The following is a 16,442-nucleotide window of genomic DNA, read 5'->3' as shown; positions in this document are numbered from 1 at the left end:
GAAGGTGAGAGAGAGAGAGAGAGAGAGAGAGAGAGAGAGAGAGAGAGAGAGAGAGAGAGAGAGAGAGAGAGAGAGAGAGAGAGAGAGAGAGAGAGAGAGAGAGAGAGAGAGAGAGAGAGAGAGAGAGAGAGAGAGAGAGAGAGAGAGAGAGAGAGAGAGAGAGAGATAAACCTGTAACAAATGCGCACCACAGACTTGAGCGCGCCGTCATTTCTCTCCACCTGGCCCTGTGAGAGTGACCTGCTCCCCTGGATGTACAAACTTGCTCCTGTTAGAGTGAATAACATCGCACTGGTAAGTTTCCATTTTAAGCTGGTTTTGTTATTTAAAATAATATATGATTTATTAATATTTTAATGTTTGTAGCAACGTGACTCCGACGCAAAATTCCTTCATAGGCAGCACGGCACGAGGCAGAACAATTGCAGCGAAGTCATAATGGTTTGAACACATGTTAGTGTTCGTCCATCGCCTACTCTGTTCATCCTTGTGTCATCATTTATTTTTGTTAAAGTTTTATTATTGTGTGTACTGGGATCTCAACCCCCATCATATCCTCCAAAATACGAAAGTGAAGTTATAGGATTTCAGAGCTCATTGAATTGTATTTTCGAGGCACCATACCCAATTCTGAGGATTTGGAGGCATTGAGGTATAACATTACATCACAATTAGGATTATAATAATACCACATATTGCCAATGTATATTGCAATACATTTGGGAATATAATGTACTACAATTGATATTTTGCCAACGTTTGTGTTACAGCCTATCAACTTTCAGCTTTTTGAGGTGCAATATCAAAAACAGTTTTTGTTTTGTTGTTGGTGGTGGAACTAGCACTAAGTAGGATTCTGGGGCTACATTATAGCATTATTATATTGCCTTAAATCACAATTGGTGCAATAACAACAATGTAGATTTTAACAATTTATATCTTTCTTTAGACTTTACAACAACACACTTGCCAATGTTTGGGCATTACATTTTGGAATGTATAGGCCTATACTACAATTGAAATTTTGACATCTGGACAACCCTGGAACTAGATTAATAACACTCTTATTTTGGAGCACAATGCCAGAGTTGGCGATGGGGCTACATTTTAAACAGGTTTTGGATTATATCAATTTCCAAATGTGCTTCGGTGATTTGGGTGCACTATAACACACGGTATTAAAACACCCAAACCCGATGAATGGTATGTATAAATGCCAAACTCAAGGGTTTCCATGACAAATTTGTACTTTTCATTGTTATCAGCTCCTGACAGCCTCCCTAGAGATGCTTGTTCTCCGACCCTGGTGGTATCACTGTTTGCTGTGTAAACTGTAACTTCCACTCACTCTTTCATCCTTGAAATATCTCCAGTGGCAGCCATGGAGTGCCTCAAAGACTGCTGTAAGAACTTCAGCAATAAGAACGGGAAAGAGCACGAGACCCAAGGTAAACAAGTTTTAATTAAAATTTTTATCAGTGAGGTCATATAAAGTCCAGGATTTAAAAAAATGTAAATTAGGTACAAACTGTTCTTTACATGTAAATACACAATGATACAAGAAAGCTTTTTTCCATCTTTTGCTTTCTCTTCCATTTTACTTTAATCAACTTTGAACATCTGAACAGAAGATGTCACACTCACTAATTGAACAGGGGATGTCTTCTCATATAGTTCACCTTAACTTAAAATGGCAATATTAGCAAAGTAATGTAAGCAAGACAGGTCTCCGTGAGCTACCTGACCTGACCTGATATGGAACATGTTATTCTCTCATAGAGGTATACATTTCAAAGTTGGCGTGACATGAGTGTATTGTTTCTGATTGTGTGATTTTGGCTGTTTAGTGATCACGCTGAAGGTTCCTCCATACAAAGCGGTGTCGGCCTCATCGGGACGGGAGCTGGATGAAGGGAGAAGGGAGGATTACCTCGTCTCCAAACTGCCTCCCGATGGCAGACAGGTGCCCTTTGTCCTGCCCACTTTCAAGGCCTCGTACGTCCAACCCAAAGGCTCCCTGTATCCCAATTTACAGGCTGGACCTCAGAGTACGTACCTCTTCAAATTCTGTTTTTGTTGCATTGCATTTAAAGTGTATCGTTTAGATTTTAAAGCTATAGTGCGTAACTTCTTTCCCCCCATGAGGAATTCTTAGTAATTACAACACTGTCGATGCATCTACATTAGGTAAGCCTTCTGTGATGATCATGCATGATTTTTATACCTTCTGCTGTACGTGCAGGTTTTTTCTAAACGCTAAAATCAACAACTGAAACATTTATTGGGCACTTCTTCCTGCGCCAGTGTTGGGGGGCAACACCAGTGTGTAAACTCTGCCATACTGAGAAATACAGAAAGAGTTTTGTGGGGCTGATAGAAGGTTTTTTATTCTGTTCATAACTTATTTATTCTTAGTCATGTTTTGTCATTGTTGCAATGTCTGCTCTACGTGCCTTAGGCTACCTTTAATTACCCCCCGGGGATAAATAATGTTTCTTGAATCTTGAATTTGAATCAACTTTGTGTCAACTTGCGATTTGCGATTGGCTTGAATTGACATTAATTTATATGAAAAAGTTACACATTATAGCTTTAACCAAATGACACGGTCTCAAATGCAGATGCAAACACTGTGGTGAGCAACATGGTGGAACATTTCCGTGGGTGTAGTGTTGACTTAAAGGTTGGGTTGGTAAATAATGCCAGTCCCATCATCCTTGTGTCTCTGACCACAGAGAGTTACACAACATGTATCTGCAAAATAATGACTTTAAAATTATTCATTTAAAGTGGCTACGAGGAACTTTAATTTTTTGTTGATTATAACGGCCTCTATGGACAAAAGCGGTAGTGGTCTTATGACACCAGCGCCTGCTATCATAAAGATCATTGCAAGCTCTTACTTTTAAGAATTTGAAATTATGACATTTATTGCGGTTCAATAGGCCAGTCAACCAGTATCCGAGAAGCTCAAGGCAGTGTGTGGAGCAGACTGCTGTGCTCGCTAGGGTGAGAGCAAGAGTGTCCCGAAAATCTACATGGTTTTTCGTGTCAGGTTGCTCTATAGCAGTTTAACAAGAAATTAAGACCAGAAAAGTAGTATAATAGGAGATCTTTAAGGTGAGTTGAACACTTCACTCCACCCAAACAAAAGCCTCCACCCCCACTGAGGACTCACAGAGCCAGCCACCATTGTGCCTCATGCATCTGAAGTTTCATTAGAATCAGCTCAGAAGTTACTGAGCTATGAACCGACATCTGATTAGGACCAGGATGTCCTGTTTCTAAATGAATAGCTTTTCGTCTTTGACTTGACTGACTAAAAAGAAAAATTTAGTCAAATGTCTTTCCGTCTATCGCAATCATTTCTGATCCATTCGTGGACTTATACACATATTTTAGTACATCCGAACATCCATTAAAGGTGGCGTCAGTGATTTTGGAGAACACTTGTTGTCAAAATCACTTTTTTGTCAAAATCAGTGAACAGCTCGTCATGATCAACAGCCTAGGCTTTTAAACTGGTATGTAAACAAAGGGGGCCCAAGGTATAGCTAACATAACCGTTAACAGAACCGCATGACTGGACACATTGTTTGATCTACAATTGACCTGTAATTTTAGCATTTATTAATAAAAACAATTGTCTGTCTGTCTTGCAGGCTCAGCGCGGAGCACGTATGCAGAGCGTAAGGCAGAGCTGCTGGGATCCAGTCAGTTCACCTACAGCTCAGAGTCAAACTTCCATAAGGGTCAGATGGTGGACCATGTCTCCCCCGGGTCGGCCCGACGAGACTCCATGAAGAACAGGAACTCCAGTCCACAAAGTCCAGGTATAGCACACGCTTCAAAAACCTCATCCATGCTCCTCTCAAGATGTGAATCAATATTTAGGTTTAACTAGTAAGCAGATATTATTGGATGAGAATTAGCAAAGGATTTGTGGATTATATAGCATCAGTGAATGGTCATCGTCATTCAGCTATCATCATTATGTAACAGCTATTCAGAGTACTATTTACAGAAAAGTTCTGTAAATAGTACAGTTTGAGTTTATTTAATTTATCAAATTATACCCATATACAGCACACCCATACATTTATACTCACACACACACACACACACACAAACGCACGCACGCACGCACGCACGCACACACACACACACACACTCCAAAAACAATCATCCACTTATCCACTTAGGCTACTTACACCATACTGTATGTACATGACATGATCGATGCCTTGAATACAATAATATGTACAACACATAAAAATGCAACAAAAAAATGTGAATCAAATCAAATCAGTTTTATTTGTATAGCCCAAATTCACAAATACATTTGTCTCACTGGGCTTTACATTTCATACAATATGATACAATATGATACAATATGACACCCTGCCCTTACACCCTTAGCTCGGCTGAGAAAAAACTCCCAGTAAAAACCCTTTACCGGGATTAAAAAAATTGAAGAAATCTCAGGGAGAGTCGACAAAGTAAGGGATCCCTCTCCCAGGACGGACATACTGCAATAGATGTCATAAGTAGAGAAAATCACAAAGGAATTTGATCATTGACCAGGTGATTACATGGTAATACATGATGTACAGCAAATGCACAGCCACAGACAACAGTAGACAGTTATAAGACATAGTTGGCATCCCTACAGACTGACATTTAATTACAAAATTTGTATTAAATTTCATTATGTAATGTTTTTCCTCAAGGTCGGACCCTGAAGCTGGGCGGCGAGCAGCGTCTGAGCAGCTCCATGTTTGATCTGTCCAACCCTCAGAGTCACATCCAGGTGAGAACGCTCTCTATCTAATCTGTGTTCTCATGGCGTTTCTCAACCTGTGTCAACTCCACTAGGACTAAATATAGTGTCAAAGTTTCCACTGTCCTCAAACGGCATAATGGAACATCACAGACAATTCTCACAGGCTGGTTATTATCATTTGATCCTGAAGAGTTCAAAAAGAAGCAGCTCGATGTGGGCAGACCTAATTTACAATGCAATTGAGTAACTAGATTTTTTTGATTTTTTACTAAAATGATGCTTGTCATTTAGATACCATGTTTATTGACGAGGAACACATTTCAGCATTTGGGGGTTACGCTCACCCAGGGACAACAGCTGGTGTAGTAAAAACAGTTTGTCCTATGTCCATGTAATCCATGTAACTTTTCAAGTCTAAAACCCTCAGAGAAAATATTTTAATTACACAAGCTGAATAATGGAGTAGCCTAAATACTTTGGGATTTCCTATGAAGTGGATGTGAAAGGTGTTTTTTAGAAAGTGATGATAAAGTCACAGGACCGGTGATGTATCTATGTCTGTTTGCTGCGTGTGATTCAGCTGTTGATAGTCTTGGTTACAGTGGTATTTAATCTGTAATACAATAAGGAAAACAATGAGTAAGTTGGGGCGTATTTCTGTGTAGTATAAAGGATGTGGTGTGGCGTGCCTGTCAGAGGTTCCTCATTAGTTAACATGATCCTTTAAGGCTGATTTACAAACAATAAAACTACCGCCTCGCCTTCAACCTCAATAAACAATACAATAAAAAAAAAATACGATGCCCACTCATTGTAATGCATGTAATGAACCAACATGGATCCATTTTCTGACCACTTCTCACTCCAGCTGATGTCCTTAAAGGTGTAGTCAGCCATTCTGGAGATTGCTTTTTTTTTGGTCGCAATCACTTTTTGTCTCCAAAATCTCTGACTCGACCTTTGAATATCCCGAGCAACATGCAGTGGCTGAAAAAAATTAATGGCCGTCAACCAGCTCAAATGTTTAGCTTGGCAACATTGTGGGCAAACAGTGGAAGGTAATACGAGCGTGAAAGGCAAAGCACCTTGGCAATTGATCTCACAGTAAACAAATAAAATGAAACTTGTATTAGCCACGTTAGCAGAAATGCAGTAGGGATGGCAGCTAACTTTACCCCTATCCCAAGAGGTTGACATTTGTGATTTTGGTTGAAAGTAATAGAATAGAATTTCCTTTATTGTTATTGGACAAGTACAACAAGATTCAGTGTTCAACGTCTCTTCATCGATGCAAGTAGAAAAGAAACACACATAGGATAAAAGATAAGACAGTTAAAGTGATAAAAAAAGGACTGAAGAGGGTAAAAGCAATGAAATTACAACAAATATAGTATACTGAAAATGTAGTACATTTTGCAATTTTGTTGGCTCAGGTGGAGCAATAGATGTAATTCACCAGTTCTTTGTCATTGCACACAGTTTAATGGGGACACTTGGCAGACTGATTTAGTGCAAATGTTTCGGCAACTAGAGGATGGATTGGCATGGAATTTAAATTTAGAGAAAGAATTTTAATAATTTTGACCCCCTGACTTCTCATCTAGCAAAATCATCATGTTCAAATATGAAATTATTTTTTGTTTGATGGCTACATACCTGAAAAACAAATGACATTCTCATTAGCCTCAGCTGTACTGTACTAGCGTGGCTGTAGAAACCCTGATGCCGTTTTATGTTTCAGTGTAAAAATAATACTGTCGCACTGTCCTTACTGTCTGTCTGTCTGTGTGTGTTTGTCTTCACCCGCAGCGTTTTGACTCCTCCTCCAGCGTCCTCAGCAGTGCCTCCTCTGCGATTGGCTCCATTGAAAGCAGCCTGGGTAACTCCATCTACAAATATTTTCCCTTTTCAAACTTTCAATCGATCTCTGTCCACCACTGTCTCCTTTGGGGCGAGACCACATTTTTAAGAAGGCGTCTAATTTGCCTACAACATGATGGGCCAGTTTTGCAGACATGCATTTAGCCTTTAGTCCTGGACTAAATTGAATTTTAAATGGAGGCGCGTCCATTGAAAGTAAAAATCTTTGATGAGTCATGACTTACGGTAAATAAGATTAAGATCACTACATTCACAACATTATACAATCATGTACGGGCAGACGCCACAATCACCTCAAATGTTTTCGTTCCACTTCACCGTTGAGTTCCAGAGATAAGCTTTCTTACATCAAGATTGTATTATTACATGTCGAGAAGCAGCTTTGTTAAAGTAAAAGAAGGATCATTTGTATTACGATAAAATCTCTTTCTTTCCTTTCAGTTGCAAGTTGTATTGTGTTACCAAAGCCCTGAACTGTCATGAAAATATGCCACCTCTTACAATAATGCTGCTTCCCTGTATGGATAAGCACAATCACTTGTAGCCCTGTGTGTTCCACTATGTAACATTTTTAGGACAATTTACATTTTGCACATGAGTAACTGGGTAGCAATTTACATGTAACCTCGAAAACAAGACATTCCCCAAACTTTCTGTGTTGCTTTAAACATGTAGTACACTTAATTCTATGAAAAATAATTGGGTGTGCATGTGCAACAACTGGCATAAATCAGAAAAATCTACTAAAACATTTTGATTACAGATTAAATTAGGTGAAAAAGCCTTCACGTTTCCATTTATATAATTGGCTTGTAACATGTCTCATTAACTTAACATGGCTAAACTATGAGCTCATATCAACACTATAACACTAGCACCCAATAACATCCAATAATTTGTTCTCATTCAAATCTCCCAGACTCCATCACCCTGTCTGGGGACGAGCGTGAGTTGGGGAAGGTGTGTGTCCGCCTGAGCTACCAGGAGGCTCTGGAGCAGGTGTGGATCACTCTGGTCCAGGTAAGGTTACATACAGAGAGGAGAACACAGAACACTTCATTGTGCTGTGCCTCTCAATGGGACCTCTGTCTGTCACAAACACAGGCCTCTGTAACACACTGTTAGCTGCTCTCATTGCACTATTAACTTTGGCTCGAAAAACCATGAGGAAAAAGGCTGTTCTTTAAGAAACAGAGCTGTCTCACAGTGATCCATGTATCTGAGAAAGTGTGCATTCACGCAAAAGGGAACACCTTCACTTGTGCAGTGTGTGTGTGTGTGTGTGTGTGTGTGTGTGTGTGTGTGTGTGTGTGTGTGTGTGTGTGTGTGTGTGTGTGTGTGTGTGTGTGTGTGTGTGTGTGTGTTGCACAGTGCATTCAATCTTTGTTCACAGCTTTGAGGCAGAGCCTTGCATTAATACAACAAAGAACTGGAGAAAACATGAAAGAGGGGGCACTTCTTTTCGACCCAAGATCAGTGTGACACTTCAGCATAGTGACATTTGGATGAAGAAGTAGGGTGTTGGGGTCAAACAAATGCCCTTGCTGTGTGACATTATGTCATCTTTGAGGAGCATATATTAAGAATATCCTGTTGTACTGGGGTCAATTTGACCCCACAAGACATTTCTTTTTGCGTGAAAATATGTTTTTAATTTTTCAACAAATGGTCTGAAAATGATAGGGGTTGTTCAATACTATGCTTTTGATGATAAATATAAATTTGAAGTGTTTTGATCAAATTATGGGTTTTTTATTTAATTTAATAACACCTGTCGTCCTCTGGGGTCAAAATGACCCCGCAGCACACAATGGTGCAATGGGGCAACATGTCACACTATAGTGCTTCTAACAGTGGAAATACCCCCCCCCCCCTTCTTCTAACAGTACCCACACACAATGACATACACACACACACACACACACACACACACACACACACACACACACACACACAAGCACACACACGCACACAAGCACGCAGCATGATCAGTAGGCAGCAGGCTTTACCTTAGAGGCTTGTGAGCTGAAGTGAATCTGCAAAGATCACTCCATAACTACCTGCCTCGCATGCAACTGAGGGAAAAGTTACGTGTTGTAATGTTGTGTTGTAATGTTTATTATGTCAGGTAATGAGTTAGGATAAAGTTGAGTAAAAAACTGAGGTTATTGATTATTTATACATTTTGCCTGAGAAACAGTCAAACCAGGCGAGAACTGACCCTGCCTGGTTTGACTGTCTAAATCAAAAGATGCATACTTTTATATAAACAAGGTCTGTTGGCCCTAAATTTAAAAAACTAAGGGAAATATTTGTGGTAATGGGTTGGACTCAAGTCAGAATAAAGGTGTAACACAAAATTAATTGATATTTTATACTTTATAGGCTTTAAAAAACAGCCGAACCGGGCGGGGTCATTTTGACCCCAGAGGATCAAGGGTGTTTGTATTTGCTCCTATAATTTTTTTTTTTTAAATGATTCAAAAACTTTTTCTTCACTAAACTTTGACATAAGCCAATCTCTAATAAGTCATATAGTCAAAATCATCTTAGGTATTTTTTTTTTACTTAATTTTAAATCGATTTTCTTTTATATTTTTATGTAAACAAGGTCCGTTGGCCTGGAATTCAAAAACTAAGGGAAATATTTGTGATAAAGGGTTGAACTCAAGTCAGACTAAAGGTGTAAAGGCCAGGAAACAACGGCCCAATAATCGCCATCGGAGAGTCTGGAAGGGGCGGGGACACGAATCTGTTTGGTGTGTGCCGTGACGTCGGTCGTCGTAGATGTCGTCGGGCTTCTTTTGGGCGGCGGGCAGTCTTTCAGTTGGAGCAATTTGATTGGTGGAGGGCTAGCGAATCAGTGAAGCCCGGAAGTGAGGCGGGTAGCACAAACAGCTAACAACAGCTAGCCATTGTTTTAATGTGTTTGTTTGTTTCGTTCAGCGAGTACTCACACATGCATCAACCCTTGTTGACTGCTCGACACCATGCTCGACACTCTCTGCTAAAAATGGTGCTCTTTATGGTCCATAAATATAAATACATATTTCTATCTATGTTTATGGTCTAGAGAGCTGCCCATCATTTCCGGCTTCCGTATTTTTTTGGGCCACAATACAGATTAGCGCCGCCTGCTGTTATGGAGACATTACGTCCCGCGCAAGCGCAGAGCGTACGGAAAGTCAGTAGTCGGCTCGGTGTGTTCTTGGCACTTTTTTGGCCGCGACGGGCAGACTGGAGCTGCCTGAAACGGCAGACTCCATTTTCGGGTAGTCGGACCGGTGTGTCCTGGCCTTAATACAAAATTAATTGAAAATGTATACTTAAGGCTTTAAAAAAACACCAAACTGTTTGGGGTCAAAATGACCCCAGAGGACCATGGGTGTAAAGTCGGGAGTACATTACGAGGGTTAAAGTTTTTGTTGATTTTAGCATCCCCTTTGGACAAAAGCGGTAGTGTTTTTGCGACATTTATGCACATACATGTAGATCGATGAGTCATACATCTTGTATTCTTTGTATTTATTTGACTTTTTCCAAGTAGAACAGTTTGTCCAGAACCTTATTGCTTAAGAGCACTTGAGCCTAAAAATAGATTTGACCTAAAATTGTTTGTTTTTTTCTATGTGGTTTTCAGTGTTCAGACCTCAGCCTTTGTCCAGACGGAGTGGAACAACAAAAGATTGGGTTTAAAGGAATCATCACCATCCCCAAACCCATTCAGTTCAAGAGCTCGGTCAAGGAGTGCGGCCAGGTAATGGCGACCTGACATAACGCTTGTTTTTATGTTTCATGGTCAGAAATGGAGTCGTAGCTCAGGTTTTTAACTGATACGTAACAGTTTGAAGAATTTAATCAAATTTACTTTTGACCCGTGATGCTGGACTTTCTTAATAGCTCATTGAATTTTTCTTACAGCGTCTTGAAGTGAACTTTTTCTTTGGGAGTGTTACATCCGTGGCCTAGGGGTAACTTAGACATAACAAACTCCCAAGAAAAGCCAGATTAACGGTCAAATTCAAAATTCAAGTAGTAGTTTATTGGCTTTAGAGGAGAGTTAATCACAAAACAACAAACACAAATTAAGTAGAAATTCTAAGCTTCCCTAACAAACATTCCTAAATGAAAAAAAAAATCTGCAACCAGCAACTAAAAAAGGCTTCTCCCTCCTCCTGAACTGGTTTAACTTTTAGTTGTGATTTGTGTACAGTGCTATTCGTAAGGGCAAAGCTCTTATAGCAATATATACAATTGTATAGTTTTATTGTTAAATGAAGAAAAACCAACCTAATTCTTACCGTCTGCTCCCTCTTGTTCTCCAGGATGCGTCCTTCATGGAGACCTTTGTGTTCTCTCTGCGTCTGCAGCAGCTGCGCTGCAGTGCCCTGGTGCTGCGACTGCAGACACATAGCAACAAGAAACGTACGGTTGCCGAGTGCGTCCTCTCCCTGCGACAGCTCGGCCCGCAGGAGTCAGAGCACTGGCTTGAACTCAACCCTCCGTCCAAATCCTCCGTGAGTCTTCACTTTCATATTTCATGAGTTTGGCCTCTGGCACTGAAGTCTGTTTTTGGTTGATTTCAAGCTTGGTGTCTGTTTTTCGTTTCCGTCACATTATCTGTATCAGTAAAAAGCAGTAAAAGTACCAGACTTATAAGAGACAACTAGAATTAAGTGAACAGTGTGTCATATCGGAGTATTTAGCAGCATCTAGTGGGGATATTCTAGATTGCGACGCTCCCTTGCTAACCCATCTGTTTCGTAGAATTGACCGAAGCTACGAAAAGTTATTACTATTAATTCTGGTGAAAACATGAATGTGTGTTTCATGACAATCCATCAAATAGTTGGTGATGACATATTTCCTGCTGCAAAGAACTGATGGACAGACAAACGTTTCCCTCCATGTCTGTGTTAGTCTTGACCTGTTGATTCTAGAACCTGATCCTGAAAATTGATCTTGACTCCAAAATGCACCAACGTAAAATCTGAAACGCAAATATTGAAATATTGTTTGCTGAATCACACACTTCTCAGTAAACCTGTCTACATAATCGCTGCTCCGTTTGGTGTCCGATATTCATAATGGACCCAATATATTCTAGGTTGTAGCAATCACCTGTTATTAATAAAGCAAACTTTATACATTATTATTGCCTTGCCCGCTGTCCAGCTGTCGTGGCCAAGGGTGTAAATAAAACTTTCTGTGTGTGGGAATATCCCTGACTTTTACTACTTATTGTCCACCATTTCCTCTGTTGGCTGCTGTCTTTTATCAGCCCCTTTGTATGTGCAAAGTAAATAAGGAATGAAGCCCAGCGTGTCTCATAAAGCTGTCCCAATAACACATTGTGGCCCGCTGGCATGTACCGTACTCTCGGCCCTAACATGGAAATATTAATGCCAGGCAAAAATAAAAAGGGAATTCAATAGAAAGGGAAATTGGGAAAGAGGCTTTTGTTATAATGGAATAACGTGGAAAGTAGGTCGGAGCGCAAACCATTTCAGCAGCAGAGAGTGGTTGTATTGATAAGTGGATGCATGTCCGACCGGTGACAGCAGAATGTGGGACTGTTTCTGCACTTGGGGAATCAGACGGTGAATCATCATTACGTTCTCAAAAAGGGAACAATTTGATTCAGTGAGTGACTTCACCCATCTGGTGGACACAAAAGGCCCAAATTGCCCAAATCGATGTCGGAAGGCTCTTAAAGGTCTGGACGGATGAACTCCTTGAAAGTCTCGAACAAGAAAATATCAGCAGCGTTTTGAGTGAAGCAGAGCAGCTGGCGGTTTAAGATGATTCATACAACAAGAGCAAGAGTCTTGTGTTGCTCTCTTATGACGCAAGAGAAAAGGCGAAGGATCACCAAAGTTCATAGTCTAGGAACCATGTATATCTGTACTGAATTTTGTGCCAATGTTGAAGAAAGCACAAACAATTAGTTGATTGGTGTGTCATTTCTTGAAAATTAAAGTTATTTTTTATTACACTAGATTGCGCATTTTATATCTATATAGGAGCGGGGGGCGCCGCCATGTTGCACTGCCATGTTTCTCCAGTAGCACAGATCGGACAAATGTTACAGCCTCACGTTTTTAAATGTATCAATCTATCCATCTTCACCTCATCACTTGATATTGTGGAAAGACTTGAGGCAGTAGTGGATGACGTCATCTTAAGTAACTAGCTTGTTGTCCTTGAAGGCCACCGTAGGGGTCGATAATAGGTCAAAATGTCAAACTCTGAATGGTGGTAATAATTGGTTATGAGGCATCCTTGAAGACAACACGTTTTCTTGATGGTAGTGATGTCTTTGGCATTTGGTGGCAACTTAGAAGTCAGTTTAAATATGCTGTACTATGCAGAGAAAACTACCCTGCCTCCTGTGTGCCTACTTATTCAGTTGTGATTGAATATCATTTTGCAGGTGTGCCACTCTGAGCTGCACCTAGCCACCTGCTTTCAGCCCGTCAATGGACGCATCCAGCTGCAGGTCCACGCCGCCCAAAACCTCCCAGCATCCTCCTCACCGCTCACACAAGGTTGGCGTCACTTCAAATGGTCTTAAAGGTGGAGTCAGCGATTCTGGAGAATGTTTGTTTTTAAATTAACTTTTTTATCAAAATCGTCACGATCCTTTTACCTGAACATATTGTGTGCGTGCTGAAAAATAAATCAGGTGTAAATACACAGCCTAGGCTCTGTAAACGGGCATGTTGCTAGCTACCGTGGTTAAGTCTGAACCCCTTTTCTTTTACATATTCTTTGTTTAGACAACAGTTAACAGAGCATGGCTGTGTATTAACACTGGATTTCTTTTCAGCTCACACACAGTACAGACAGGTAGCAAATCGTGAGGAAATGTTTTACTGATTTTGACATAAAGTCTCCAGAATTGCCGACTCCACCTTCAAATCTACTGTGAACAAAAAAGAGACTTCTTATGACTCATGTAAGTGACTGTATTTTTGTTTCTCTCTCTCTCTTTCTCTCTCTCTCTCTCTCTCTCTCTCTGTCTCTCTCTCTCTCTCTCTCTCTCTCCGTTCTGAAGCGTTCTTTGTCAAAGTGGAGATGCAGCAGTTGGGTCGTGTGGTGCTGAAGAAGAAGAGTCGTGTGATGAAGGCCTCTGGGGGCCAGTGTCAGTGGGAGGAAACCTTTCACTTCCTGCTGGCGTCTCTGGACCAAGCCTGCTCCCTGTCAGTCAAACTCTACAGCCGCAGCTCTGTCAGGAGGAAACAGTGTCTCGGACAGGTCAGCTGTTCTGACCTAGAGCTATTTTCTTTATAAATCTATTTATTGTGTGTATTGTTAGTCATTAGTGATTGTTGTAGCAGTTTTTTACTGCTGATGTGGTAGAGGTACAGTCTCAGCAAAAGGTCCATTCAATAGCTTTCAGTCAGACTGTATCACTTGATTTTTTAATTGGGAGATTGATTGAGTTTTTAATGTATCAATTTGGATTTCTATTTTAGAGCCCTCTAAGGGATCCTCATCCATGTTGGATGTAAGGTCTTTACAGACTACAGAAATGATTAAAATCCGTCAGTGTATCTGCAATCAAGTTTTTCTTCTTTCCTTTTCTGGTTCAGGTCCATCTTGGGTTGGACAGCCCGGTCCCAGAGGCAGTGGAGCAGTGGAAAGACATGATGGCTCACCCAGAGAAGGTAGTGTCTGCGTGGCACAGGCTGAGCACCACCTAAACCTCTTCTCCTAAACTTCCTCTTCACGCAACTACTGATGTAATGTGCTGCTGGTCCAGCTGTGTCGGCCAGCCACGGTCCTGTAAGGTAGCCGAGTCTACTCCGAAGCATCGGACTGTAAACTAAACTACTGAACATTTTCTGAATCCCACGGGAGACCAGATTTTCACGGAGACGGTTCAAGTGCTCGCTTGTAAATTTGGGTTTTTCGAACAAAGTGTAGGTGCAGGAAAAAGGTTTTTGGTGTTTTTTATGTAGATAAAATTACGTTTTATCCTTTAAAAAAGCATTAGTCTAACACTAATTAGCTGTATAAAAGGCTGTATCTTGTAAGTGACAAGATGTGTGTAGATCACTGCTCTGTCATCCTGTTTCAGTTGGATAGAAAGTTTACAGGCAGAGAAAGTCACCACAAAGCTAAACTCACTGTATTAAAAAAAAAGTCATCCTATTAGTCTGTAAATAACACACATTTTAAAAGATAAATCGAAGGAATATTTTTTTATTTTTCTTATTGTCAACAAACCCATAAAAAGATCAAAACCAACACTACCATAGACCATTTCTTGATACATTCCTACCCTATCTCTCTGCTCATTGGTTAATCCTGAAGATGTGCATCTCTAAAAACAGGTCATGAATGTATAGCATATTTCAATGAACACTAAACACTTCAGTTTTTCAAATATTACTAAAATTTGCATTTGTAATATTTTTAGGCCACTTGGGAGCAGGAGAAACAAGTTGTGAACACAGCATTGACATATCACTTTGTAAGCTGTTGTGTTTCTGTACAGTTCTGCAGAATAGAACCTTAGCTGTATATGCTTTTGATAGTGAAGCACTTTAATTTATTCTATGTATTTAGTTTTGAACATTTTGTGAATAAAAGTAGGTGTTGTTTAAAAACATTGCATTAGTTTGTGTGCTGTCATTTTGTTTTAGTAGAATCTGAACTGAGAAGATTTTACAGTTATGTGTGTGAACGGTGAATAATTTTTTTTAAATGTCTTGTTTGGTTCTTCAGAAGACAAGCAGCTATTGGTATTCAGCATGTGACACATGTCTGCAGAACCTTTAAAATAGGTCAACAATCATGAACTATATCATTATTATTATTATTATTCAGGGGCCACAGATTGAGAAATATCAAGGTAAATAGCAAGAGAATTTGCTTCACTTCCTGACTTCTGCTCTTGAAAAACAAATTGTCTTTTTCAATTTCACTCTTTATTACAAAGCAATTTAATTTCCCTCCTGTACTGTTCATGGGCTCTTTCAATTTTGTCCTCAACATTTGAGGAGTTACTTAAAAACAACATTTAAGTGGACAGTTCTTAATATTCTTCAGTTGCAGCACTTTGAAAAGTTCAGTTTCCTTTCAAGTTCAAAGTTTGTAACCATCTTTACAATTCAAACAATCATTCTGAACCGCAAGTAGCATTTGTGACTGGGAAATGGACTATTTTGGTTATAAAAACCCTCAGGTTTATGGGAATCCTGTCTCCCTTCTCGTAAAGCATAAGATTGAGCGGTGACTTGCTGTGTGTGACCAGCTGTGGACGTGGCCGTGCAAACACACACACACCCACCAAGCTTTCCAATAAGTCTGTGGACCAAGAAAACAGAATCTGGCGAGTGTTTGCGTTTCAAGTGTGTGTGACCAGGACAACTGGGCGCTCCGTGTGAGTGGACCTACGTCAGAACCCTTCATATCCTAGCGTGCCAATAGGCCATCATCTTTATCATTACGTAATTAAATGTTTGATTTATGGTTAATGTTAAACAGAGGGCATTCCGGACACACCTTGACCTGCAAGTTTACTTAACACTCTGCTCCAAGTCACGGAAAAGCAAGTTTGACAATTACTCAAGAAAGGTGCTTCTAGAATCTAGATTAAGCAACAGGATTCTGGGTTATTGTTCCTATATGTGTGTTTAACAGATTCTTCTCTTGGCACTCGTTTGGCCGGTTGCCATAGCGAGTGTGTTGCACATTCCAGCTGTCTCATAACTGCATTGTTGCATATGCAGGTTCCTTCACTTAGGAGACACAATTGTGAGTTTGCAGG

General features: G+C 40.2%; 1 protein-coding gene across 1 annotated transcript; it reads left to right on the top strand.

The window, feature by feature from the left end:
• Positions 1–217: 217 nt before the first annotated feature.
• tc2n (tandem C2 domains, nuclear) lies at positions 218–15,122 on the top strand. The gene is made up of 12 exons (XM_080041981.1): positions 218–294; positions 1,374–1,448; positions 1,848–2,048; positions 3,663–3,833; positions 4,731–4,810; positions 6,593–6,662; positions 7,584–7,684; positions 10,305–10,421; positions 10,990–11,181; positions 13,098–13,212; positions 13,722–13,921; positions 14,260–15,122. Exons 2-12 carry the CDS (start codon positions 1,382–1,384, stop codon positions 14,368–14,370), a joined length of 1,425 nt encoding a protein of 474 aa, XP_079898107.1. The 5' UTR covers positions 218–294; positions 1,374–1,381; the 3' UTR covers positions 14,371–15,122.
• Positions 15,123–16,442: the final 1,320 nt, after the last annotated feature.

Source organism: Ammodytes marinus (assembly GCF_949987685.1).
Source record: "Ammodytes marinus genome assembly, chromosome: 15".
Taxonomy (NCBI): Eukaryota; Metazoa; Chordata; class Actinopteri; order Uranoscopiformes; family Ammodytidae; genus Ammodytes; species Ammodytes marinus.
This window is presented reverse-complemented; position numbering and strand designations above follow the sequence as displayed.